Here is a 27952-nt window from a genome sequence, read left to right as displayed (position 1 = left end):
ATGGGGGACAGTTTGATGGCAGAGTTTGGCGTCGCAGCGCCCTATCTGCGTAAATCAGACAAGGAGCGTATGGAATGCCAGACTAGACCCTTTGACATAAAGAGAGAGTGCTATGTGCCTGACCCTGAGGTAGAATACGTCAAGGCCACAATCACCAGCAGAGATGGGGCTAAAGTCACCGCTGATACAGAGTTTGGAAAGGTAAATATTTTGGTGAAAAACATTCTGAAAATATATGACCTGGAAAATCACAAAATAATACATTTTTCTACTACGATAACTCCATGATTGATGAACTATTAGTTATAAACTGAATTGAGTTATGTTCTTTTTAAAATTACATTTTTTCTCACAAGAGAAAATGAAAAAGCCGAATCCTAACATGAGATCTTTAACTTTCATGCAAATCAGGCATAACATGTAAATGTATAATTTGCAAAAATTCAACACTGTGTGTAATCAATCTCAAGTTAGGATTTGTCTCTACACCTTAAAATGTAACAAAACAGTTGAATTTGCTATTCTTTCAGACTGTTACTGTGAAGGAGGACGATGTCCACCCCCAGAACCCGCCAAAGTTTGATAAAATTGAGGACATGGCGATGTTCACCTTCCTGCACGAGCCCGCTGTGCTGTTTAACCTCAAAGAGCGTTACGCAGCCTGGATGATCTATGTAAGCAATGACCTGTATGCTAATATCTCCATTAAATCAATCATTCATTCAAATGAATTAAACTAAATATGCATCCCCTTGTCTTCCACAGACCTACTCAGGGCTGTTCTGTGTCACTGTCAACCCATACAAATGGCTGCCAGTGTACGATCAGTCTGTTGTCAACGCATACAGAGGCAAGAAGAGGAGTGAAGCTCCACCTCACATCTTCTCCATTTCTGACAATGCCTACCAGTACATGTTGTCAGGTAAAATAGAACTTTCATTTACATTAACATGAAAAATTACATTTGGAAAATGACAAATTTACTGTCTGTTTTCTTTCAACAGACAGGGAAAATCAGTCTGTCCTTATCACGTAAGTACATCAAACCAATGCTGATTTGATTTGAGGCTATTTAAAATTCAGATAAATCCTGAGACATTAACATTTGTATTTTCAATTCCAGTGGAGAATCCGGTGCTGGAAAGACTGTTAACACCAAGAGAGTCATCCAGTACTTCGCCAGCATTGCTGCTGTTAGTGGAAAGAAAAGTGTATCAGAAGAAAAAAAGGTCAAATAGAATGCAAATGTGGAATACCGCTACTGCTAAATCATGTCCCACACAAAACATTTTTTATTTTATATTCATTTTTAATAATAATAATTGGGGATCGTTTTCAGTGTAGACTTAAATGACTAAAACCAGATATAAAGTATGGAGAAAAGATAATGGAGCATAATATTTTTCAATATGATCATCTTTGAGAACTAACAATCACTCAAATAAAAACTACAGTCAGGGAGAACCTAAAATTCCCAAATTGTCATGGCATGTGGCCCACATTGATTGTCATGGCAAAATGTATAGAATTGCAGAATATTTACTTTGAAACTCTAAAACTGCATCATTTTCCACACCAGCAACATTCTTCATGGTTGAATGAGCATATGTTGATGAAAAAAATGTTTTAGTTCATAAAGATCTTTATGGCAGCATTTTAACACTGTGTGGTTGTTGGGTTGTAGGGGACCCTGGAGGATCAAATCATCCAGGCCAATCCTGCCCTGGAGGCTTTTGGTAATGCCAAGACCATCAGGAATGACAACTCCTCCCGATTCGTAAGTTTGGTCTTGTTTGTTTGTCAAATATCATTTCAATCTTATCATACATGGTCATCTTATCTGTTATTGTCTGTGTTTGAATTTTATTATAATCTGAATTCTATTAGGATATAATTAGTAGATGTCATGACGTCAGCTAAACTTCCTCAGGTCCATCAGCTAATCTTTTGGGACTGTATGTGTGCAACAGTATTTGTTTTCTTTTAAATACTTTCAGTGTTTGATTGAGTTTGCCTAGAGAACCAGATAGGTGGAATTTAAACTTGTAGGACTATTCCATAAGTTCCATTACACCATGCAAGCTCAATCATGTGCACTTAAGGTATTCAAAAAGAAAACAAATACTACTTGAACTCTGATCTAATGTGATTATTCATTTCTGCTTTGAAAATAACTTACAGGGCAAATTCATCCGAATTCATTTTGGAGTCACTGGGAAGCTTTCGTCTGCTGACATTGAGACTTGTGAGTACAACACTCAATTTGCCCAGGCTTGAACAGATCTCTTTGACAGGAGACACATTAATACCAAAAGCACTTTTCCATACTGATCAGATCTTCTGGAGAAGTCACGTGTCACTTTCCAGCTCAAGGCTGAGAGAGACTATCACATCTTCTATCAGATCCTGTCCCAACAGAAACCAGAACTTCTGGGTGAGTATTGAAACATCAAACTGAATAGGGTTGAGGTCAATTCTGGATTAAACTGAACATTTCGAGATGAAATCCAATTCAATTCTTATGACGCAGCACAGCCAGCCCAGGCAGTGTGTTACCCCTTTTCTCCCCACTGCAAAACTCATAACAGAATGGGATTTTTAACATTTTCTTTGTCAACGAGAAAGGTACAATTATTGAAATGCTTATTAAGCACAAAACACAAATATTCAATGCACACAAAACAATTTCCAGCTGAAGTTTTTCCAAACTTGATGATGCCAAATTTGTAGTCCTGGCTATTTATAATATTACTTGTTTTTAAAACAATGCCAATTTTCTAATTGACCCCAACCCTAATACTGAGTATATTATGTTATGATCTATACCACAGCATGAACACACATAAACTGAGCTGTTCAATTATTTTCAGAAATGCTACTCATCACAAGCAATCCCTATGACTATGCCTTCATCTCCCAAGGAGAGATTGCTGTAACTTCCATTAATGATTCAGATGAGCTAATGGCTACTGATGTGAGTAATATATCTATATACTCTATATGCAATAATATTCCAACCCCTTCTGCAATGCAAAACAATTACATTTAATTTGGGACTAGGATGCCTTTGATGTGCTGGGCTTCTCCCAAGAGGAGAAGAATGGCATGTATAAGCTGGTTGGTGCCATCATGCACTACGGCAACATGAAGTTCAAGAATAAACAGCGGGAGGAGCAAGCAGAGGCAGATGGCACTGAGGGTGAGTGCTGAGGATTTAAAACCTCTCACTTCAGTATGCAGTAGTGTTTGAAAAATCTGAAAATCTAAAATCAGTTAGATTGCCTCTACCAATCATAAAACATTGCCATTCTAGATCTTGACAAAGCTGCATATCTGATGTGTCTGAACTCTGCTGACCTGGTCAAGGGGCTGTGTAACCCAAGGGTCAAAGTAGGAAATGAGTGGGTCACCAAAGGTCAGAATGTCAACCAGGTGAGTCTCCCAAAAAATGAAATAATATTCCAAATAAATCTATGTTCATACCTGTAATTCCCCATTGAGCTTTTTAGTCCAGAATGAGTCAGAGTGGCGCAGCGGTCTAAGGCACTGCATCTCAGTGCTTGAGGCGTCACTACTGACACCCTGGTTCAAATCCAGGCTGTATCACAACCGGCCATGATTGGGAGTCCCATAGAGTGGCGTACAATTGGCACAGCGTCTTCCCGGTGAAGACCATCATTGTAAATAATAATGTGTTCTTAACTGACTTGCCTAGTTAAATAAAGGGAAAGAAATGTTTTACAAAAAAAAAATCCTATGTCTAGGAAACTGTCCCTATGTTGAGGCTATGTTTCGGTATTTTCTTTTCTCAATATTTTGTAGGTGTACTACTCTATTGGTGCACTGGCAAAGAAAATTTATGAGAACATGTTCCTTTGGATGGTGATAAGAATCAACCTTACTCTGGACACTAAGAACGCTCGTCAGCACTACATTGGTGTGCTGGACATTGCTGGCTTTGAGATCTTTGAGGTGAGTGTTTGATGTAAATTTGATAAAAAGGACACAAAACAATTCATCTAGAACATTACAGCTGACAACATAAAGTAACTGTGAACTTCTATTTCAGTTCAACACCTTTGAGCAGCTGTGCATCAACTTCACTAATGAGAAGCTGCAGCAGTTCTTCAACCACCACATGTTTGTGCTGGAGCAGGAAGAGTATAAGAAAGAGGGCATCGTCTGGGAGTTCATTGACTTTGGCATGGACTTGGCTGCCTGCATTGACCTCATTGAAAGGGTTGGTATCTTCAGTTGTACAGTAGTTTATATGATGTATCCTAAGTAATCTTTGAGATTACTTAGGAAAGGACAGACAAAGGACAGTCTTCATAAATGTCCTTCCATTACAAATTATTCTGATATTTATTCACAATGCTTTTCCCTTAACGTTAATTAATTTTCATTCATTCCTTCCACTAGCCCATGGGTATCATGTCCATCCTTGAAGAGGAGTGCATGTTCCCCAAGGCCAGTGATAATACATTCAAAGCTAAGCTGTATGATACGCATCTGGGCAAAAATGCATGCTTCCAGAAGCCTAGGATTGTTAAGGGTAAACCAGAGGCCCATTTCTCCATGGTTCACTATGCTGGCATTGTTGACTACAACATTGGTAACTGGCTGGTGAAGAACAAGGACCCCCTGAATGAGACTGTGGTTGGACTGTTCCAGAAGTCAAGTCTTAAGTTCCTGGCCAACCTATTTGCAAACTATGCTGGTGCAGAAGGAGGTACTATGTGTTTATATCAGCAACGACTACAACACACTCAAATAAATAACAATCCACAGTATATGATAGTAGTAATAATAATATATTTAAATAGTTATTTCATTATCATCCAGCACCTGAAGAAAAAGCGGCTGGAGGAAAAAAGAAGAAAGGCTCTTCCTTCCAGACTGTGTCTGCATTGCACAGGGTAAATCTGAGCGTAAATCAATATATTTCTAACTAACAAATGTATTATGTTTGCACTATTCTTGAGATGGATTGGCATGTTAGCATTAAATGCCGCTGTGACTCGTGAGGTACTTGGGAGACTCATTCACTGATGGAAAATTCTACATTTGTCATACTGACAGGAGAACTTGGGTAAACTCATGACCAACTTGAGGTCTACTCACCCCCACTTTGTGCGTTGCATCATCCCCAACGAGACCAAGACTCCTGGGGCCATGGAGAATCCTCTGGTCATGCACCAGCTGCGCTGTAACGGTGTGCTGGAAGGCATCAGGATCTGCAGAAAGGGCTTCCCCAACAGAATCCTGTATGCTGACTTCAAACAAAGGTAAAACTAATTATTCATTTCCTTTCCTAAATAAATTCAACTGTTTACCTATTCAGGTGTTCCATTTTTAAAGATAATTGCTTTCTGATTTAAATTCAGATACCGCATCCTCAATCCAAATGCTATCCCTGAGGGTCAGTTCATGGACAACATGAAGGCATCAGAAAAACTGTTGGGCTCTTTGGATATTGACCACACCCAGTACAGATTAGGACACACTAAGGTAAATTATCTAATGGTGCGTTTGTAACCAAGTAGGAAGTGGGAATTTTCCACATACGACTCAGAAATACGACTCAGAAATACGACCCAGAAATACGACCCAGAAATACGACCCAGAAATGTCCACTTGAATGCCCATACAACTGGGAAATGACCTCAAACAGCACTATCAGACAAAACATTATTTATAAAAATAAATCTATTAATATGTTAAAAACGATACTTTTTTTAAACGAGCATGATAGCTTTACTTTTAGTTTATGGATTACGCAGCTTGTTGGCCATTAACCACTCGCTGTTTCTCATCGAGTTCAAATCACGTGAATGCATCCACCTTCTGGTATTTATGACTTCACAACTGGTAAATTCCCACTCGGTAATGAAAGCAGCATAAATTGCAGGATGGAAAAGTAGCAGTAATTATGGGGTCTAAGCAGTATACTACCAATGCACCACCATCCAGCCAACCTGAACAATGCCTCTTGAAATAACTGCTAGTATATAACTGTTCATGCTTACCTCATGTCATCTGTCTGTAGGGCAAATGGGTCAAGTCAAGAAATACACATTTATACTTGGTATAGGTCCAAAATGTAGTCGATTCAGATCTACAGAAAGCAATTGTGGCCAAACGGTTTGAGATGGACTTTCTATTTTTAAAGACCTTAAAATGTAATAACTCTTGATCAACATGCTGGGTCTGAAGTTATAAAAACTTATGCTGATAACAGGAAAAATGGTGGTCAACTTGTGCCATTTCCTTACAGAAGCAAGAAATCAGCAATCTAAACATGACTGCCAAGTTTTGTAAATCTGGGGTACACCACATTCAGATGATTTAGAAAAATACAATCCTACCAAATACAAGAAGATCTAAGCACCACATTATGGCCTTTGTGTATCTTCAGGTGTTCTTCAAGGCTGGTCTCCTGGGTCTACTTGAGGAGATGAGAGACGATCGTCTCGCTCTTATCATCACTGCATTCCAGGCCAGATCACGTGGTCTACTTGCCAGAATTGAGTTCCAGAAAATGGTTGACCGCAGGTAGAAATTATATTAGCTTAAACTTTTGCAGAGGATATGTTAGGGGTGAGGAACAGTTGTATTAACCATATTTTATAAAAAATGTTGCAGGGATGCCTTGCTTGTGATCCAATGGAACATTCGTGCCTTCATGGGTGTCAAGAATTGGCCCTGGATGAAGCTGTACTTCAAGATCAAACCTCTGCTGAAGTCAGCAGAGACTGAGAAGGAGATGGCCAACATGAAGGAAGAATTCCTGAAGCTTAAAGAGGCTTATGCTAAATCCGAAGCTCGTAGAAAGGAGCTGGAAGAGAAGATGGTCTCCCTTCTCCAAGAGAAGAATGACCTGCAGCTCGCTGTCCAAACTGTGAGTAACATTAACTGCACTACAGTTACTTTGCTGCAGTCACATATTGGGTCAAAATTGCCTTTCTAGTTAGCTTTAAGCTAAGAGCTAACAAGAGAAATGGAAAAACAGAGAGAAAGAGACATTATTTTCTAAATTTATACAGACAATCAGTGGAGAATTTGTCAATCATTTGTAGTGTCCAAATATTTTGCCTCCAAACAAACTTCTGAGCATTGGAGAATTTGATATACTTCTTGACAGCAAGAAGACACTATTGTTGATGCTGAAGAGAGATGTGAGGGTCTGATCAAAAGCAAAATCCAGCTTGAGGCCAAAGCCAAAGAGCTGACAGAAAGACTGGAGGATGAGGAGGAGATGAATTCAGAGCTAACTGCTAAGAAGAGGAAGCTGGAGGATGAGTGCTCAGAACTCAAGAAGGACATTGATGATCTGGAGCTCACTCTGGCTAAAGTGGAGAAGGAAAAGCATGCCACAGAGAACAAGGTAATGGTTTATCTTTATTCTTGTGATGTTAAAATTCCAATTAAGTGGTTTGGATAAAAGTGTAATGACACTGTTCTGTTTCCGAAGGTTAAAAACCTTACTGAGGAGATGGCAGCTCTGGACGAAATCATTGCCAAGCTGACCAAGGAGAAGAAGGCTCTGCAAGAGGCTCATCAACAAACGCTGGATGACCTGCAGAGTGAGGAGGACAAAGTCAACACGCTGACCAAGGCCAAAGCCAAACTGGAACAGCAAGTTGATGATGTGAGTATCAAATAGTAATTCACAAAAAGTACAACAAATATCCTAAAAATACGCTACAGTAAATTGCTGACTCCGAATGTTGTTTAATATATCCTTTATTAGCTTGAAGGGTCTCTGGAGCAAGAGAAGAAGGTGAGAATGGACCTTGAGAGAGCCAAGAGAAAGCTGGAGGGAGATTTAAAGTTGACCCAGGAGAGCCTAATGGACCTGGAGAATGACAAGCAGCAGCTGGAGGAGAGAATGAAGAAGTAAGATCCCACAAACCCACAAAATATCATGAATAGTTATTTTACAGAAAGTGCTCAAATGTGTTATTTACTTATCAGGAAGGACTTTGAGATGAGCCAACTCAACAGCAAGATTGAGGATGAGCAGGCTTTGGGTGCCCAGCTTCAGAAGAAACTGAAGGAGCTGCAGGTATTTCAATGGCATTGTTGAAAAGGGAATCTTTCTGTTACATATGCTTATGTTCTCATCTTACCAGAACATTTGAAATCCTAACATTTCAGGCCCGCATTGAGGAATTAGAGGAAGAGCTGGAGGCTGAAAGAGCTGCCCGTGCCAAGGTGGAGAAACAGAGGGCAGACTTGTCCAGAGAGCTAGAAGAGATCAGTGAGAGGCTGGAGGAGGCTGGTGGAGCCACTGCTACCCAGATTGAGATGAACAAGAAGAGGGAGGCTGAGTTCCAGAAGGTGCGCAGAGACCTTGAAGAGGCTACCCTGCAGCATGAGGCTACAGCTGCCACTCTAAGGAAGAAAAATGCTGACAGTGTAGCTGACCTGGGAGAACAGATTGACAACCTTCAGAGAGTGAAGCAGAAGCTGGAGAAAGAGAAGAGTGAGCTCAGGCTGGAGCTGGATGATGTGGTCTCCAACATGGAGCAGATGGTGAAGTCCAAAGTATGTGTTACCATTGATCAATCTATAAAATATATGCTTTTTGTCGCTGTTCTGTATTTCAAAAACAAATCTGTTTTAGACAAATTTCGAGAAAATGTGTCGCACTCTGGAGGACCAGATGAGTGAATACAGGACAAAAGCTGAGGAAGGACAGCGATCCATCAATGATTTTACCATGCAGAAAGCAAAGCTTCAAACTGAGAATGGTATATTAACAAAAAATCTGAACATTCACATGAACAGCCACAATAAATAACCTGATTAATTAATATCATTTAAAATAATTTGAATTGCATGAAAACAGGTGAACTTGCCAGACAGTTGGAGGAGAAGGACTCTCTGGTCTCTCAACTGACCAGAGGTAAGCAGTCCAACGTTCAGCAGATTGAAGACCTAAAGAGACAATTGGAGGAGGAAGTCAAGGTATTTATACAAAGAATGCAGTGTCTCTTATCTAACTACATTCATCTTCAGGCATAATCACAGATTATTTTTTAAATGTCCTTACCAGGCCAAGAACGCACTTGCCCATGCAGTGCAGTCTGCTCGCCATGACTCAGATCTGCTGAGGGAGCAGTATGAGGAGGAGCAGGAGGCCAAGTCTGAGCTGCAGCGTGGCATGTCCAAGGCTAATGCTGAGGTGGCTCAGTGGAGAACCAAGTATGAAACTGATGCCATCCAGAAGACTGAAGAGCTTGAGGACGCAAAGTAAGGATGTTTTATTACTTTCTCTTACTTTTCAGGCTATTGAACCTTGGCTGAATGAGCGATACACAAAAGTACATGATGAAGAATACATTGATTACCTGTTACACAACCATTATATATTAGAAAGCTGTTTAGAAATGTGTTTCTCATCTATGTCAATCTAGGAAGAAACTGGCTCAGCGTCTGCAGGATGCAGAGGAAGCTGTGGAAGCTGTAAATGCTAAATGTTCATCCCTAGAGAAGACTAAACACAGACTCCAGAATGAGATTGAAGATCTCATGGTGGATGTGGAGAGATCCAATGCAGCTGCTGCCTCTCTGGACAAGAAGCAAAGGAACTTTGACAAGGTAAGAAAAACACGTACGGAATACACAAGTCCTATTAGGCTTCATTATAGTACATGAGGGGCGGCAGTTAGCCTGGTGCAGTGGTTTTCAAATGGTACATTTTTGGAACACTCACTTATAAACGTGTCCTTTGGAATGCACATGGAATTTTGATTTTGGTGGTGCTTCCAGAAAGTATTCATACCACTTGATGTATTCCACATTTAGTTGTGTTACAGCCTGAATTCAAAAGGAATGAATAAAAAATATTTTAAAAATCACCCATCTACACACAATACCCGATAATAACAAAGTGAAAATGTCAAATCAAATGAAATTTCATTGGTCACATACACATATTTAGCAGATGTTATTGCGGGTATAGCGACATCCTCGTGTTCCTAGCTCCAATAGTGCAGAAGTATCTAACAATTCACAATAATACATACAAATCTAAAAGTAAAATTATGGAATTAAGAAATATATAAATATTAGGACGAGCAATGTAGGAGTGGTATTGACTAAAATACAGTAGAATAGAATACAGTATATACATACGAAATGAGTAAAGCAGTATGTAAACAATATTAAAGTGCCTAGTGTTCCATCATTAAAGTGACCAGTGATTCCATGTGTATGTATATACTTTAGGGCAGCAGCCTCTAAGGTGCAGGGTTGAGTAACCAGGTGGTAGCCGGTTAGTGATGGCTATTTAATAATCTGATGGCCGTGAGATAGAAGCAGTTATTCAGTCTCTCTGTCCCAGCTATGATGCACCTGTACTGACCTCGCCTTCTGGATGATAGCGGGGTGAACAGGCCGTGGCTCGGGTGGTTGATATCCTGGATTATCTGTTTGGCCTTCCTATGACATCGGGTGCTGTAGGTGTCCTGGTCAGGTAGTGTGCCCCAGGTGATACGTTGGGCAGACCGCACCACCTTCTGGAAAGCCCTGCGAGAGGTGCAGTTGCCATACCAGGCAGTGAAACAGACTGACAGGATGCTCTCAAAAGGTTGAAGAGGTGTTGTTGTGCCTTCTTCACCACACTGTCTAATAACAAAGTGAAAACATGTTTCCAGAAATCTTTGCAAAATGTATTGAAAATGAAATACAGAAATATCTCCTTTAAATAAGTATTTAGAACCTTGAGTCAATACCTTGTGGAAGTACCTTTGGCAGGGATTACAGCTGTGAGTCTTTCTGGGTAAATCTAAGAGCTTTCCACACCTGGATTGTGCAACATTTGCCCATTAGTGTTTTAAAAGTCTTCAAGTGCTGTCAATTCGTTTTCAGGTCTTGCTATAGATTTTCAAGTTGATTTAAGTAAAAACTGTAACTCGGCCACTCTGGAACATTCACTTCACGTCTTCTTGGTAAGCAACTCCACTGTAGATTTGGCTTTGTGTTTTATTGGCCTGCTGAAAGGTGATTTCATCTTCCTCTAGGATTTTGTCTGTGCTTAGTTCCAATCCGTTTCATTTTTATCCCCCCAAAACCCCCCAGTCCTTAATGATTACAACCATATCCATAACATGATGCAGCCACCACTTTGCTTGAAGATATGGAGAGTGGTACTCAGTAATGTGTTCTATTGGATTTGCCCCAAACATAACACTTCAGGAAAAAAAGTTAAGCGCTTTGCCACATTTTTTACAGTATTACTTTACTGCCTTGTTGCAAACAGGAAGCATGTTTTGGAGTGTTATTCTGTACAGGCTTCCTTCTTTTCACTCTGCCAAATAAGTTAGTATTGTGGAGTAAGTACAATGTTGTTGATCCATTGTCAGTTTTCTCCTATCACAGCCGTTAAACTCTAACTGTTTTAAAGTCACCATTGGCCTCACGGTGAAATCGCTTGGCGGTTTCCTTCCTCTCAGGCAACTGCGTTAGGAAGGATGTTTGTATCTTTGTAGTGACTGGGTGTTTTGATACACGTGAATAACTTCATCATGCTCAAAGAGATATTCGATGTCTGCTTTTTGTATTTGTAACCATCTACCAATGGGTGCCCTTCTTTGCGAGGCATTGGAAAACTTCCCTAGTCTTTGTGGTTGAATCGGTTTGAAATTGACTGCTGCACTGAGGGAACCTTACATATAATTGTATGTGTGGGGTAAAAAGATGAGGTAGTGATAAAAAATCCTGTTAAACACTATTATTGCACACATGCAACTTATTATGTGACTTGTTATGCACATTTTTACTCCTGAACTTATTTAGGCCATAACAAAAGGGTTGAATACTTATTGACCCAAGACAGCTTTTCATTTTTAATGAATTTGTACAAATTTTGTGAAACATAATTCCATTTTGACAGTACGGGGTATTGTGTTTAGGCCAATTACAACCCCCCCCCCCCAAAATCGCAATTGAATCCATTTGAATTTCAAAGTCATTTGTATCATTTTACTTCGCCTTGTGAGAAACCATTAGCACAGGCAAGTTTGATTATGCTTAGCTGTGTATCATAGCCTCTGCCATAGAAACAGGCAGAGTATAGTTTTGTATCCGTGGTTGCACCTTTACAATGCAGAAAAAACGTTCTACTCTCACCCAAACCAATTTTAATCTAAGTACCTAATTTACAGAGAGAAACAAAATATTTATAGTATGGATTCGCTTGAAGCTCTTAAAGGGGTACATGCAAATTAATCATAACGAATAAGGGACTATGAAAATATATTAAATAAATACTATTTCATCTATAAAAACCTTTGTCACAGAAAATAGATGATTAGTAGTATGGATCAGATGAGATGGAGGTCATTAATAGGGACATTTTTGTTGTGCTGCAGATTTTATGTACTGCATATTTATATTTTTACCCCCTTTTTCTCCCCAATTTTGTGTTATCCAATTGCGATCTTGTCTCATGGCTGCAACTCCCCAATGGGCTCAGGAGAGGCGACGGTAGAGTCATGCATCCTCTGAAACATAACCCGCCAAACAACGCTTCTTAACACCTGCTCTCTTAACCTGGAAGCCAGGGCCATCAAAGCCACCTCCTCCTCTCGTCCATGGTACGTCTTCAACAGGTTTATGTTGGACCTTCTTCCTCCTGTCAGGTTGCTTGATGAGGTAATTGACCGGTGAGACCCTTTTCATTACCTCGTAGGGCCCCCTCCACTGCGCCAGCAAATTATGTTCGGCCGTGGGCACGAGCACCATCACTTTCTCTCCCACGGTGAACTCACGGGGGGTCGCGGACTTATCATAGGCCCGGCCTTGGGTCCTTTGTGCCTTCTCCATATGCTCCTTGACTATGGGCCACACTGCTGACAGGTGGTCTCTCATCAGGGTAATATGTTCTATTGTGGATCGAAAGGGGCATGGTTGGGTCTCCTAGGTCTCCTTGGCTAAGTCGGGGATCCCTCGACAGGGTCTGCCATAGAGCAATTCAAACGGAGAGAATCCAGTGGATGCCTGGGGTACTTCTCGCAGGGCAAACATTAAGTGTGGGAGAAGCATGTCCCAGTTTTTCCCGTCTCGGGACACCACTCTTCTCAACATGCTATTAATCGATTGTTCAAGTGTTCACACAACCCGTCTGTTTGAGGGTGGAATATGCTTGTACATATCTGTTGAACCTGATATAACCGACACAAGTCCTTCATCAACCGGGACATAAACGGGGTTCCCTGATCGGTTAAGATCGTCTTGGGGAGGCCCACACGAGAGAAGATCATGAATAACTCCTTGGCAATTCCCTTTGACGACATGTTACGCAAGGGTATGGCCTCCGGGAACTTGGTAGCGTAATCTATAACCACTAGGATGTACTCGTGTCCTCTGCCGGATTTTGGGAGGGGTCCTATGAGGTCCATAGCTATGCGTTCAAAGGGGGAGAGGAATCAAAGGGTTACGTAGGTGTGGCCATGGAAGCTGTACGTTGACATTGATCACACGTCCTACAATACCTGGCCACATCCCGGGTGACCCGGGACCAATAGAATCTCTGCATGATTCTGTCAATAGTCTTGTCTCGTGCCAGGTGTCCTCCTAGGACGTGGGAATGGGCTAACTGTAGAACTGTATCCCTGTATGGTCTAGGCACCATTAGTAATTCCTGGTTTTCCCCCCTTCATCGTACGACCCAGTATAAGAGACCCCGCCTGATTGCATAGTAAGGAAGAGGGGGCTCACCTGATCCGTCGACGTTCCTCCCGTCGATCAGCTTCACCTTCCTCATGGCCTCCCTTAGGTCTGGGTTTCTATGCTGCGAGGTGCCGAACTGTCCCTTTAATTCCTGGGGCAGGTCGACCTCGGTAGAGGGATGTGGAGGTTGTTCCCCATCCCCATCAGGGGTGACCTAGGAGAATCCCTTCCAGGTTCCCTCCTCGGATGGAGCTTCAAATATATCCCTTAGTGCATGGTTGCTCCTTCCTTCCTGCGTTGTGTATAACCCTTCACAGGTGTCTTCATCGGTGGTTTCCTGGAATATCTGTCGTAAACGTTGGGTCGCTATTTCTTCCTCTGCTGCAGAGGACGAGGACGCGGCTATGTCTCCTTCTAGGACTACTACCTCGGGCTTGGATTTTCTCTTCTTTCCTGTCCCCCTTCTTCCCGTGCATAACGTCATCTGCCGAAGCTCCTTATATAAGTGACAGTCTCTCCCGATCAATGATGGCACCTGCAGCTGGGGCACTTTCCCTGTACACCTTCCTTTTGGAGTGAGAATAGGCAGATTCACAGTGGGGTAATAGTGGGTGTCTCCATGGATACAGGATACGGCTACTTTGTCTGGTAGCAGTGTTGCGGAGGTCACCATCCGCTCCTCTACTAACGTAACCATACTTCCCGAGTCGAGAATGGCTACCACATCTTGTCCTTCGACTCAAACCGGAATCTCTGGGGCTATTTCTGCTAACCAACAGTGTTGATCCTGCCCCCTCAAAACAGGGGGGGGGGGGGTAGGCAGTGATGACTCCGTGACCATGACCATGGGCTCGTCCTTGCTAAGACATTGTGGGGCATAATGGTCGGGACACTGACATTTATAACATCGACCCTGCTGTGTGGTGGCTGACATCTCCCACCTCCGGAGGGGGTTTGGATGTTTCGGTGGCGGACGTGCCGGGGTGAGTCGTGGTACGGGATTGGAAGAATTCTTCCATTCTTCCTTGTCACTTTTTAACAACTCCCCTGTAGACCGATATGTTTCTACCGCCTGGGCTATGTCGTCGGCTGACAATGGGTTGGCTTGCCCCACAACCCTTTTTAAGTCACTGGGTAATTCCCTCAATATCTTGTCCACTACGAGGGTCTCTATTAAATGTCCTCCTCCCTTTACAGGTTCTAGCCACTGTTTCGTCAGTCGTATTAATGCGAAGATCTGGGCACGGACGGGTTGATCAGCTGTATAGGTCCATTGATGGAACTTTACGGCCCTACCTCTGGCAGTCAACTGGTACCGGGACAGGATCTCGGTTTTTAGTCACCCATAGTCCGCAGCTTCGCGGGAATCCAGGTCAAAATAGGCTTCCTGAGCCGCCCTGGTAAAAAGAGGGGCTAATGCACTCGCCCATTCTGTGGGCGGCCATTCTTCCAAGGTGGCCGTCCTTTCGAAGGTCATGAGGAAGGCCTCAATATCATCCTCCTTGGAGAGACGAGGTAAGATGGCGTGAGCAGCCGCTCTTAGCTTAATTCTTGTAACTACCCATTCCGGATCCGGGAGCGTTGTCATCAACTACAGTAATTAGCATAACGCAATGGACAAAAAACGGACAAAATTTTTTTCTAGAAAATATTCAAATTCATGAAATATAGTGAAACACAGCTTAGCCTTTTGTTAATCACCCTGTCATCTCAGATTTTGAAATTATGCTTTACAGCCAAAGCAAGACAAGCATTTCTGTAAGTTTATCGATAGCCTAGCATAGCATTATGACTAGCTAGCAGCAGGCAACCTGGTCACGAAAATCAGAAAAGCAATCAAATTAAATCGTTTGGTCTATGTCATCGGCTGACAACCTTCCAGAGATAGTTTTTCCCCCCTATCTGCTGGTTCCATACTCTATTATAGGGGAAGGAGAATATGTCATTAGTACTGTCAGCTGTGCTTAATTGCCTCTGGTTACCTTGTCTCCCATGCTTTGTTGGGCTACTATCCGTGAGCCGAGCCTGCCCTCTCGTGGTCCTTCCACATATATTTTATCTTAATCATACACTGTATTCAAACCACTTAAAACACCTGTATGACTTTCAGGTCCTAGCTGAGTGGAAGCAGAAGTTTGAGGAGTCACAGACTGAGCTGGAGAGCTCCCAGAAAGAGGCCAGATCTCTCAGCACTGAGCTCTTCAAACTCAAGAACTCTTATGAGGAGTCTCTGGATCATCTTGAGACCATGAAGAGGGAGAACAAGAACCTCCAAGGTCAGAGCATAAGAAATAATAGCCTATAAAACTTAGTCAATAAAATATAGATATGTTATAGAGAAAAGATTCTGATGTACAACTATATTTTTCCACAGAGGAAATTTCTGACATGACTGAGCAGCTTGGTGAAGGAGGAAAGAGCATCCATGAACTGGAGAAGATCCGTAAACAGCTGGAGCAGGAGAAGTCTGAGATACAGTCTGCTCTAGAGGAAGCTGAGGTGAGAATAGAAAACATTTACAGATCGTGAAAGTGCCAACATTTAATTAAGATTTTACAAACAATGGGTGGCTGTGTTCTCATAGGCCTCCCTAGAGCATGAGGAAGGGAAGATCCTGAGAGCTCAGCTGGAGTTCAATCAGGTGAAAGCTGACATTGAACGGAAGCTGGTGGAGAAGGATGAGGAAATGGAGATGAATAAGAGGAACCAGCAGAGAGTTGTGGATAACCTGCAAAGCTCCCTGGAGTCAGAGACTCGCAGCAGGAATGAAGCTCTCAGGCTGAAGAAGAAGATGGAGGGAGATCTCAATGAGATGGAGATCCAGCTCAGCCAGGCCAACAGGCAGGCATCCGAGGCCCAGAAGCAACTTAAGGGTCTCCATTCCCATCTGAAGGTATTACTTCCACACCACTGAATTAAAAACATTGCTTGTGCATTCAGAAAAAAAAACACATTGTGAAACAATACAAATAAATATAGTCAAGTCATTGATTCTTTCTACAGGATTCTCAACTGCAGCTGGATGATGCTCTTCGTAGCAATGATGACCTGAAGGAGAACATTGCCATTGTGGAGAGACGGAACAACCTGATGCAGGCTGAACTGGATGAGCTAAGAGCCCTGGTGGAGCAGACTGAGAGAGGCCGCAAACTGGCTGAGCAGGAACTGCTGGATGTTAGTGAGAGAGTTCAGCTGCTCCACTCACAGGTAAGTCGGTAATACATAACAATTTGTGTTCTCCTTAAAGATGGAATCCTTAATGGTGAAACTGACACGTCTGTTTGCGATATTACAACAACAAAGTAGTTACTGCAAATGAAAAACACTGTTTTTTCCCTTTGGACGTCATTGCAAGCACAATAAAACAGCAGCAAATGTACTGTACCATGTTGTGCAACGCTCCTCACCTCTGCTTTGTCAACAAAACAAAACAATGGTGTTTGGAAGGACAGTGTCAATGTTTCCCCTACTACGGATTCCATCTTTAAATGTCTGCTACTTGAGGTACGTATAGGTAATATAAACATCATTTGTCATATATATATGTGTGTAGAACACCAGCCTACTGAGCCAGAAGAAGAAGCTAGAGGGCGACACATCCCAGCTTCAGAATGAAGTGGAGGAGGCCGTGCAGGAGTGTAGAAATGCTGAGGAAAAGGCCAAGAAGGCCATTACTGATGCTGCCATGATGGCAGAAGAGCTGAAGAAGGAGCAGGACACCAGTGCTCACCTGGAGCGCATGAAAAAGAACATGGAGCAGACCATCAAGGACCTGCAGCACCGCCTGGATGAAGCTGAACAAATCGCCATGAAGGGTGGCAAGAAGCAGATCCAGAAGCTGGAGGCCAGAGTAAGTGTCTAAGCTACATTCTCTTCTATTAATTCAATGTCACAATTCATATTTATAGTCATATTTGTAGTTATAAAATTAAAAGTAGTGGTTACTATCAAAATAAATGTAAATGTTGTGTTAACATCGATCATATCTTTCTAGGTGAGAGAGCTAGAGACTGAAGTGGAACTGGAGCAAAGGAGGAGCAGTGATTCTGTGAAAGGAGTCCGTAAATATGAGAGACGCATCAAGGAGCTCACATACCAGGTACATTATATACTTTAATTTGACAATGCACAATTACATTAACATGCTCAGAATGAAATGTAAGATATATCTACTGCATTACTATTTTTTGTCTTATTTTTGTGTGCAGACTGAGGAAGACCGTAAGAATTTGAGCCGCCTGCAGGACCTGGTGGACAAACTGCAGCTGAAGGTCAAATCCTACAAGAGAACTTCAGAGGAGGCTGTAAGTAACCTTCTATCATCCAACTGATGAATCTGTAATTTTCTAATTGTTTTGTTTGCTAGAAACTTAAATCGTATTTAACATTTTTCACAGGAGGAACAAGCCAATTCCAATTTGGGCAAGTTCCGTAAGATTCAGCATGAACTGGATGAGGCAGAAGAGAGAGCTGATATTGCTGAGTCTCAGGTCAACAAGATGAGAGCCAAGAGTCGTGATGCCGGATCCAAGGTCAGTAAAGTTACTTTTTCAAGAATCCTAAAGGATAATTTGTGGACTTCCCTTGTTCTGTCGTATCTTTGCAGAAGTATTCATACCCCTTGGATTTCTTCACAGTTTATTGTGTTACAAAGTGGAAGTAAAATAGATTGAACTGTAATTTTCTGTCAATCTACACAAAATACACATACAATCTACACATGCTCTGTAAAGTCAAAGATGAATAGAAATGTAAGTGTTCAGCTCCCTGAGTCAATAAATATTTGGTAGCGATTACAGCCCCTCAGTCTTCTTGGTTAAGTCTTTAAGAGCTTTACACACCTGGGTTGTGCAATATTAGCCCATTATTCTGTTATTCTGTTCATAATTATTCAAATTCTGTCAAGATGTTGAGGATCAAGGCTAGACAGCTATTTTAAAGTCTTGCCATACATGTTCAAGACTATTTAAGTCAAAAACGTAACTTGGCCACTCAGGAAAACACTTTGTCTTCTTGGTAAGCAACTCCAGGTTTGATTTAGCCTTGTGTTGTAGGTTATCGTCCTGCTGAAAGATGAATTCCTCTCCCAGTGTCTGTTGTAAAGCAGACTGAAGCAGGTTTACCTCTAGGATTTTGCCTGTGCTTAGCTCAACCCCTTATTCTTTATATCTTGAGAAATGACCCACTATTTGCCGATGTCAAGCATACTCATACCATAATGCAGCCACCACAATGCTTGAAAATAAAAAAAGGAGGCTGGTACTCCGTGATGTGTTGTATTTGCCCCAATCACAAGGCTTTACATTTGGGAAAAAAAGTATATTCCTTTGCTGTGTTTTTTTGTAGAATTAATTTTATTCTGTATATTTGTATTTTTCTTTTAAGTCATTATTGTGGATTCACTACAATGTTGTTGATCCATCCTCAGTAAATATTAACTTGACCATGCTTAAAGAGATATTCAATGTCTGATTTGTTATTGTTACCCATCTACCAATCACTGCCCTTCTTTATGAGGCTTTCTAAAAGCTCCATGGTCTTTGTAGTTAAATCTGTGCTTGAAATTCAATACTTGACTTAGGGACCTTACAGATGTATGGGGGATAGAGGAAGGATTAGTCATAAAAAAAACGTCCATGTGATTAGTTAAGACAAATTCTACTCCTGGATTTATTTAGGCTTGCCTAAACAAAGGGGCTGAATATTTATGCAATGACTATAATTTAGCTATCCAATTTGTATTCATCTTTAAAAAAAGTTTTTTTCTTCATTTTGACATCAGAGCATTTTGAGTAGATTGTTGACAAAAAATATAATTGAATCCCACTGTAACACAATAAAATGTGAAGAAATCGAAGGGGTATGAATCATTTTGGAAGGCACTGTAGATGAAAAAGCCTCAACTTTGAAAACCGTTAAGGCATATTTAATCAACTTGCTATTCATATTATCATTATATACAGTTGAAGTCGGAGGTTTACATACACCTTAGCCAAATACATTTAAACTCAGTTTTTCACAATTCCTGACATTTAATCCTAGTAACCAGTCCCTGTCTTAGGTCAGTTAGGATCACCACTTGATTTTAAGAACTTGAAATGTCAGAATAATAGTAGAGAGAATGATTTATTTCAGTGTGTATTTCTTTCATTACATTCCCAGTGGGTCAGACATTCACATACACTCAATTAGTATTTGGTAGCATTGCCTTTAAATTGTTTAACTTGGGTCAAACGTTTCGGGTAGCATTCCACAAGCCTCCCACAATAAGTTGGATGAATTTTGGCCCATTCCTTCTGACAGAGCTGGAGTAACCGAGTCAGATTTGTAGGCCTCCTTGCTCACGCACGATTTTTCAGTTCTGCCCACAAATGTTCTATAGGATTGAGGTCAGGGCTTTGTGATGGCCACTCCAATACCTTGACTTTGTTGTCCTTAAGCCATTTTGCCACAACTTTGGAAGTATGCTTGGGTTCATTGTCCATTTGGAAGACCCATTTGCGACCAAGCTTTAACTTTCTAACTGATATCTTGAGATGTTTCTTCAATATATCCACATAATTTTCCTCCCTCATGATGACATCTATTTTGTGAAGTGCACCAGTCCTGCACCTCCTACAGCAAAGGACCCCCACAACATGATGCTGCCACCCCGTGCTTCACGGTTGGGTTGGTGTTCTTTGGCTTGCAAGCCTCCCCTTTTTCCTCCAAACATAACAATGGTCATTACGGTCAAACAGTTCTATTTTTTGTTTCATCAGACCAGAGGACATTTCTCTAAAAAGTACGATCTTTGTCCCCGTGTGCAGTTGCAAACCGTAGTCTGGCTTTTTCTTGGCGGTTTTGGAGCAGTGGCTTCTTCGTGGCTGAGCGGCCTTTCAGGTTATGTCGATATAGGACTCATTTTACTGTGGATAAAGATACTTTTATACCTGTTTCCTCCATCATCTTCACAAGGTCTTTTGCTGTTGTTCTGGGATTGATTTGCACTTTTTGCAACAAAGTACATTCATCTCTAGGAGACAGAACACATCTCCTTCCTGAGCAGTATGACGGCTGCGTGGTCCCATGGTGTTTATACTTGTGTACTATTGTTTGTACAGATGAACGTAGTGCCTTCGGGCGTTTGGAAATTGCTCCCAAGGATGAACCATACTTGTGGAGTTCTACAATTTTTTTCTGAGGTCTTGGCTGATTTCTTTTGATTTTCCCATGATGTCAAGCAAAGAGGCACTGAGTTTGAAGGTAGGCCTTGAGTTACATCCACAGGTACACCTCCAATTGACTCAAATTATGTCAATTATCCTATCAGAAGGTACTGAAGCCATGACATCATTTCCTGGAATTTTTCAAGCTGTTTAAAGGCACAGTCAACTTAGTGTATGTAAACTTCTGACCCACTGGAATTGTGATGCAGTGAATTATAAGTGAAATAGTCTGTAAACAATTGTTGGAAAAATGACTTGTGTCGTGCACAAAGTAGCTGTCCTAACTGACTTGCCAACACTATAGTTTGTTAACAAGAAATTTGTGGAGTGATTGAAAAACAAGTTTTCATGACTCCAACCTAAGAGTATGTAAACTTCCGACTTCAACTGAAAATACAGTGATAGAGTGGGGATTGGAACCAGGTGTATGTAATGATGATGAGACAAGTCCGGGGTTGATGAGTGAAGGGCGTTTTCCAGCAGTAGGTTCGGCAGCAGCTAGAAGGGCGGCGATGCCAAACGCCTGAGCTGGACAGGAGGCGGAACCAAAGCGAAGGCTGGTGTAACACCATTCAACCAGTTTTGAAAAAACATTTTTCTCCACAATTTGTGGAGTGGTTGAAAAACGAGTTTTAATGACTCCAACCGAAGTGTATGTAAACTTCCGACTTCAACTGTATATATTGTTATTCATAATTGATAACAATGCATGTTTATTCATTTGCTGCCATCCATTGTGTTCTGAAACTATACAGGACAAGATCAAGGGACATTTTGATTGAATGACAATAATCAGAATGGCGTCATGGATTTATTTTCCATTAACATGTTGGCTAAATCATTGTATTTAAAATATAGGCAAATTATATCAATAATACCTCAGGCGAGGACCAACATAGCTGATAATGATTTTTGATTGGAGTTCCCTTTTTTAAACTGCATTGTTGGTTAGGGGCTCGTAAGTAAGCATTTCACTGTCAGGTCTACCTGTTGTTTCAGCGCATGTGTCTAATACAATTTGGCTTGGTTTGATAATTCCCTCGACGCCGTTGCTTTGAGGATATATCGGGGTTAGAATTGGGGCTAAATCTAGAATCGTTTTAGATTGCTCATTGAATCTTTGCGGCAAACAGCTTTAACATTTGTTACTCATTTCTGTAATACTGTAGTTGAAGAGAAAAATATGACTGTTTATTGAATGCTTTAATTGGTCGTTATTGCGACAAACATTTTGTAAAAGCTTAGTGTTGGCTATTACACAGTAAAGAGAATCAGATACGTTTACTATCTGTATGGGACAGCATGATGTTCATAGTGTACCATAATTCACATACCTCTTGAAGTTTCCCATATATTTTAAGGACACAGTAAATGGCAGTATAAAATGTTTTCCATTACACAGTAGAATTAAAATGTTCTCATAATCCATCCATCTTCTCTGTCACAGAAAGGAAAGGATGAGGAGTGAGGCCAAGAGCTGTGATGCTGGCTCGCAGGTTAGTTCTTTCAATCAGATTCATTATATTGGTTAAAAATTTTAAATTCCCTCATGTATTACAACAGCCTCTACCTCAATGGCTCTGTAAGTATTTGATGTCCAACAGCCATACTATTATTCATTACATATTCTTTATATATTGTATAGGACAGGATCAAATATGAATTGGAATATTGTTCACAAACATTATTTCAAAAGCATATCTTGGTTTCAGTGGTCACTTTCTGTGCTATGGCAAGCAAAAATGTTTTAATAAATGATTTATTGGAACAGTTAATGGAAATATTTATATGAAGAACAGTACTTAATAAGACATTTTTCAGAAAATACAGAAGGACATTTTCTCAACCTTTATTTATCTTCTTTGTCACAGAAAGGACATGATGAAGAGTGAAGCTCTCGGATGGACCTTTCTGAAAACCTATTGATTGTAGTGCTTTAGTCTTTCTTTATTCTCCATGCAACATGAGAAGAATAAAGTCAATTTAAATAGCCCACTCTGTGTATTGCTTGTAACATGTTACCTGTATGCCAAAGGTTTTCCATTTCTGGTATAGACATCAGGGTTGTTGTTGATTCCATTACAAACAGGGATTCCATAACGAAACGGACATTTAATATTCCATAATCTAAATTGGTTATTTATCTCAAATTGACTAATAGTCACCTGGCCCAGTGATATGGGTCAGGACAGAAATGGACTTGTACACTAATCATATCAAATTGTTAATCTGTCATACATACTGAAAGGGATCTTTCAATGCTGTGAGTATTAGCTTGCTCTAGGCCTAAGGGCATAATTGGCAGTTAATGTCATCATGGTCAGGATATATACAAAATAAATAGTATTTTTACATTACTAGAAATACTACATTTTTAATGACAGTTTTATGTGATTCTGAGCAGTGGACAAAACAACACAGATAACAATCAAAATGAAACATTTTCCCGGACATCTTGATGTAGTAATGAAAAATATATTCAGCTAGTTGTAATTTGGTTGATCTGTCTTTACCTTAACCAGACTGCAAATAGACAATTATTGGCCAATACAATGTCCAATGGCAATGATGTCAAAAACAAGGAGAATGGTTTAACATACATAGTGGCCTATACCCAATAAAAGTGGGTACCTGAACTGGATGCAGTTACTAAAATAATACTTATGCAGGTTCAATCCAAAGTTATGGAGACATGGAGACAAATATCAGATAAGATACTTTGAAATGAGCTGCTGTGCAGAGGGAAGAAAGCAAAAGGAATAAGCAAGAGATGAGAAGTCAAATGTAACATCAAATTGAGGAAAAACGTACAAGGAATCCAGAGACAGATAAAATAGAATCACTTTGTTTCGCAGAAGGAACTTCAGTTGCTGCAAAACTATAGTAAACATATAACAGATGTACAGTAACAGCCATACTGATGCCGGTAAAAAAACTGTTAGTGGCTCTCTTGGTTTTAAGAGGTAAAGACCTGAAAACTGCACACTTAATGAAGTACTATTACACATTGATTATTCAGTAGATATGTACTTGATCCACAGCAATTTTTGTTCCCCTCTTGTGAGAGCTTTACACCCTACAATCCTTTCACTGACCAGCACAACTCTCTCTATGTTATTCTGACTTGCCCATGTGAGCGAGCCAAACCAGACAACTATACTAAATGTGATGACAAGCTCAATAAAACATCTATAAAAGGGGACTCCTGAGTGGCGCAGTGATCTAAGGCACTGAGATCTTGGTTCGAGTCCAGGCTCTGTCACAGCCGGCCGCGACCGGGAGACCCATGGGGCGGCGCACAATTGGCCCGGAGTCATCCAGGTTAGGGGAGGGTTTGGCCGGCAGGGATGTTCTTGTCCCATCGCGCACAAGCGACTCCTGTGGTGAGACGGGCGCGATTCACGCTGACACGGTCACCAGGTGTACGGTGTTTCCCCGACATATTGGTGTGGCTAGCTTCCGGGTTAACTGGGCATTGTGTCAAGAAGCAGTGCGGCTTGGCTGGGTTGTGTTTCGGAGGACGCATGGCTCTCGACCTTCGCCTCTCCCGAGTCCTGTAAGACTGTAACAACCAATTGCGGAGAAAATGTGCAAAAAAATTAAATCTAAATTTAAAAAACACCTATAAAAAGGACTGCAAAGATATTGATTCACATTCAACCTTCTTAGCTTTTGCAAATACAGTATGGATTGACATTTTTTACTACACTCGCTATCGTTTTTTATTGTGCCGAGGTACTGTTTGTATTCCTCCACCTGTTCTATGCTCTGGTCTCTGGAGCTGATTGTACCTTCCTAAAGTTGATGATGAGGTCTTTGGATGTTCAAGGATGTTCTTCTTACACCAGAGGTCAAACATCCAGAACTGGATGTGTCAAGAATAAACACGTCATCCAAGTATTTGATATAGGGGATCTCAGGGCAGGTACTTCTATAGTTTAGATTAGTTTCTTAGTCATACGCGCAGGTTTGCAAATGTAATTGCAGGGTGTAGTGTAATTATTAACCTCTCTAGGGTATGTGGGACGCTAGCATCCCACCTGGCCAACATCCAGTGAGATAGCAGAGCCCCAAATTCAAATACAGAAATACTCATAAAAATTCAGAAAAGATACAACTATTTTACATAGGTTTAAAGATGAACTTCTTGTGAATCCAACCACGGTGTCAGATTTCAAAAATGCTTTACGGCGAAAGCATACCTTACGATTATTTGAGAACATTGCCCAGCAGACAAATCATTTCGAACAGTAACCAGCCAAGTAGAAGACTTACACAAGTCAGAAATAGAGATAACATTAATCACTTACCTTTAAAGATCTTCAAATGGTTGCACTCAGAAGACATTCATTTATTCAATAAATGTTCATTTTGTTCGATAAAGTCTCTCTTTATATGCAAAAACCTCCGTTATGTTCGCGCATTTTCTTCAATAATCCACATGCTCAAACGTAGTCACAACAGGCAGACAAAAAAAAACAAAATCGTATCCGTAAAGTTCATAGAAACATGTCAAACGATGTTTATATTCAATCCTCAGGTTGTTTTTAGCCTAAATAATCGATAATATTTCAACCGGACAATAACGTTGTCAATATAAAAGGTAAACAAGAAAGGAACTCTCTCAGTCGCGCACATGAAAAAGCTCTGTGACACGGCAGGGTCCACTCATTCAGACTGCTCTTACTCCCTCATTTTTCAGAATAAAAGCCTGAAACAATTTCCAAAGACTGTTGACATCTAGTGGAAGGCATAGGAACTGCAATTTGAGTCCTACGTCAATGGATACTGTAATGGCAGTATCCAAAACTACAACAGCAAAAAACAATCCTACTTCCTGAATGGATTTTTCTCAGGTTTTCGCCTGACCAAATCAGTTCTGTTATACTCACAGACACTAGTTTAACAGTTTTTGAAACTGTAGAGTGTTTTCTATCCAAATCTACCAATTATATGCATATCCTATCTTCTGGGCCTGAGTAGAAGGCAGTTTAATTTGGGCACGCTTTTCATCCAAAATTCCAAATGCTGCCCCCTACCCTAGAGAAGTATTAAGCGCCGAGCTCCAACAGTGCAGGTAAAAAAAAAGAGAAGTGAATGAAACAATTAAAATAATAATATATACAGTTGAAAGTCGAAAGTTTACATACACCTTAGCCAAATACATGTAAACTCAGTTTTCACAATTCCTGACATTGAATCCTAGTAAAAATTCCCTGTTTTAGGTCAGTTAGGATCGCCACTTGATTTTAAGAATGTGAAATGTCAGAATAATAGTAGAAAGAATGATTCAATATATCCATCTATTTTGTGAAGTGCACCAGTCCCTCCTGCAGCAAAGCACCCCTGCAACATGATGCTGCCACCCCGTGCTTCACGGTTGGGTTGGTGTTCTTCGGCTTGCAAGCCTCCCCTTTTCCTCCAAACATAACGATGGTCATTGTGGTCAAACAGTTCCATTTTTTGTTTCATCAGACCAGAGGACATTTCTCCAAAAAGTACGATCTTTGTCCCCATGTGTAGTTGCAAATGGCAGTGGCAGTGGCTTCTTCCTTGCTGAGCAGCCTTTCAGGTTATGTCGATATAGGACTCGTTTTACTGTGGATATAGATACTTTTGTACATGTTTCCTCCAGCATCTTCACAAGATACTTTGCTGATGTTCTGGGATTGATTATCCCTCCTTCCTAAACGGTATGATGGTTGCGCGGTCCCATGGTGTTTATACTTGTGTGCTATTTTTTGTACGTGGTACCATTCATGCTATTGTTTGAACGTGGTATCTTCAGGCATTTGGAAATTGCTCCCAAGGATGAACCAGAATTGTGGAGGACTACAATTCTTTTCAGAGGTCTTGGCTGATTTCTTTTGATTTTCCCATGATGTCAAGTAAACAGGCACTGAGTTTGAAGGTAGGCCTTGAAATACATCCACAGGTACACCTCCAATTGACTCAAATTATGTCAATTTGCCTATCAGAAGTTTCTAAAGCCATGACATAATTTTCCAAGCTGTTTAAAGGCACAGTCAACTTAGTGTATGTAAACTTCTGACCCACTGGAATTGGATACAGTAAATTATAAGTGAAATAATCTATCTGTAAACAATTTTTTGAAAAATTACTTCATGTCATGTGTAGCCGATGCGAAATGGCGATGCGGTGATGCGCACTGGTAGCGTTTCAATCGGTCAAGTCACTCGCTCTGAGACCTTGAAGTAGTGGTTCCCCTTGCTCTGCAAGGGCCACGGCTTTTGTGGAGCGATGGGTAACGATGCTTCGAGGGTGATGTTGATGTGTGCAGATCATCCCTGGTTCGCGCCCAGGTCGGGGCGAGGGGACGGACGTAAAGTCTATACTGTCTATACTAACCGACTTGCCACAACTATAGTTTGTAACAAGAAATATGTGGAGTGGTTGAAAAACTAGTTTTAATGACTCCAACCTAAGTGTATGTAAACTTCCAACTTCAACTGTACATATTTACAACTATAACAATGATATGATGAATGTCCATCAGGCACTAAAGAAAAGCACTACAGTAATACTGCAAAAAATGTGGCAAAGATATATATATTTTTTGTCCTGAATGGAAATATGAATCCTGAATACACATCACTGAGTACCATTCTTCATATTTCAAGCATGGGGGTCTGCATCTTGTTATGGGTGTACTTCTGACCTGCAAGGACTAAGGAGTTTTTTAGGATAAAAAGAAACAGAATAGCGCTAAGCACAGGCAAAATTAACCTTTCAAAAATACACAGGATTTGCTTACCAAGACGACATTGAGTGTTCCTGAGTGGCCTAGCTATAGTTCTGACTTAAATGTGATTAAAAATCTATGGCAAGACTTGGAAACGGCTGTCTAGCAATGATCAACAACCAATTTCACAGAGCTTGAAGTGTTTTAAACAGAATAAATGGGGAAATATTGTACTATCCAGGTGTGCTAAGCTCTTATCTCTTAGACACTTAATATATCCTCAAAACACCGGCTTCGAGGGCATTATTAAGTCAAAACAAATCAAAATGTATTTGTCACATTTGCCGAATACAACAGGGAA

The 27952-nt window shown here is 40.8% G+C and overlaps 1 protein-coding gene across 1 annotated transcript; it reads left to right on the top strand.

Moving 5' to 3' along the window:
• On the top strand, positions 1 to 22881 carry LOC109899359 (myosin-7-like). Its single transcript, XM_031836166.1, has 38 exons — positions 1 to 201; positions 531 to 674; positions 766 to 922; positions 1005 to 1032; positions 1124 to 1229; positions 1685 to 1777; positions 2182 to 2245; positions 2336 to 2434; positions 2871 to 2974; positions 3061 to 3199; positions 3314 to 3432; positions 3823 to 3972; positions 4070 to 4240; positions 4423 to 4732; positions 4846 to 4919; positions 5083 to 5288; positions 5388 to 5511; positions 6419 to 6555; positions 6646 to 6901; positions 7145 to 7387; positions 7475 to 7651; positions 7754 to 7899; positions 7978 to 8068; positions 8161 to 8550; positions 8630 to 8756; positions 8855 to 8973; positions 9062 to 9258; positions 9423 to 9606; positions 15791 to 15956; positions 16055 to 16179; positions 16265 to 16573; positions 16684 to 16887; positions 17234 to 17530; positions 17675 to 17779; positions 17889 to 17984; positions 18078 to 18212; positions 22336 to 22384; positions 22760 to 22881. The coding sequence occupies exons 1-37, from the start codon at positions 1 to 3 to the stop codon at positions 22354 to 22356; spliced, it is 5814 nt and encodes a 1937-aa protein (XP_031692026.1). The 3' UTR covers positions 22357 to 22384; positions 22760 to 22881.
• The last annotated feature ends 5071 nt before the right edge of the window (positions 22882 to 27952 follow it).

Source organism: Oncorhynchus kisutch, linkage group LG11 (assembly GCF_002021735.2).
Source record: "Oncorhynchus kisutch isolate 150728-3 linkage group LG11, Okis_V2, whole genome shotgun sequence".
Classification (NCBI taxonomy): Eukaryota; Metazoa; Chordata; class Actinopteri; order Salmoniformes; family Salmonidae; genus Oncorhynchus; species Oncorhynchus kisutch.
This window is presented reverse-complemented; position numbering and strand designations above follow the sequence as displayed.

Excerpts from the sequence above, each read along its gene's own strand:
- LOC109899359 (XM_031836166.1), top strand. The coding sequence starts at position 1 with ATGGGGGACAGTTTGATGGCAGAGTTTGGCGTCGCAGCGCCCTATCTG. Across the intron at positions 7,388-7,474 it reads AGCATGCCACAGAGAACAAG|GTTAAAAACCTTACTGAGGA; the intron begins GTAATGGTTTAT and ends CTGTTTCCGAAG. Across the intron at positions 7,900-7,977 it reads CTGGAGGAGAGAATGAAGAA|GAAGGACTTTGAGATGAGCC; the intron begins GTAAGATCCCAC and ends TTTACTTATCAG.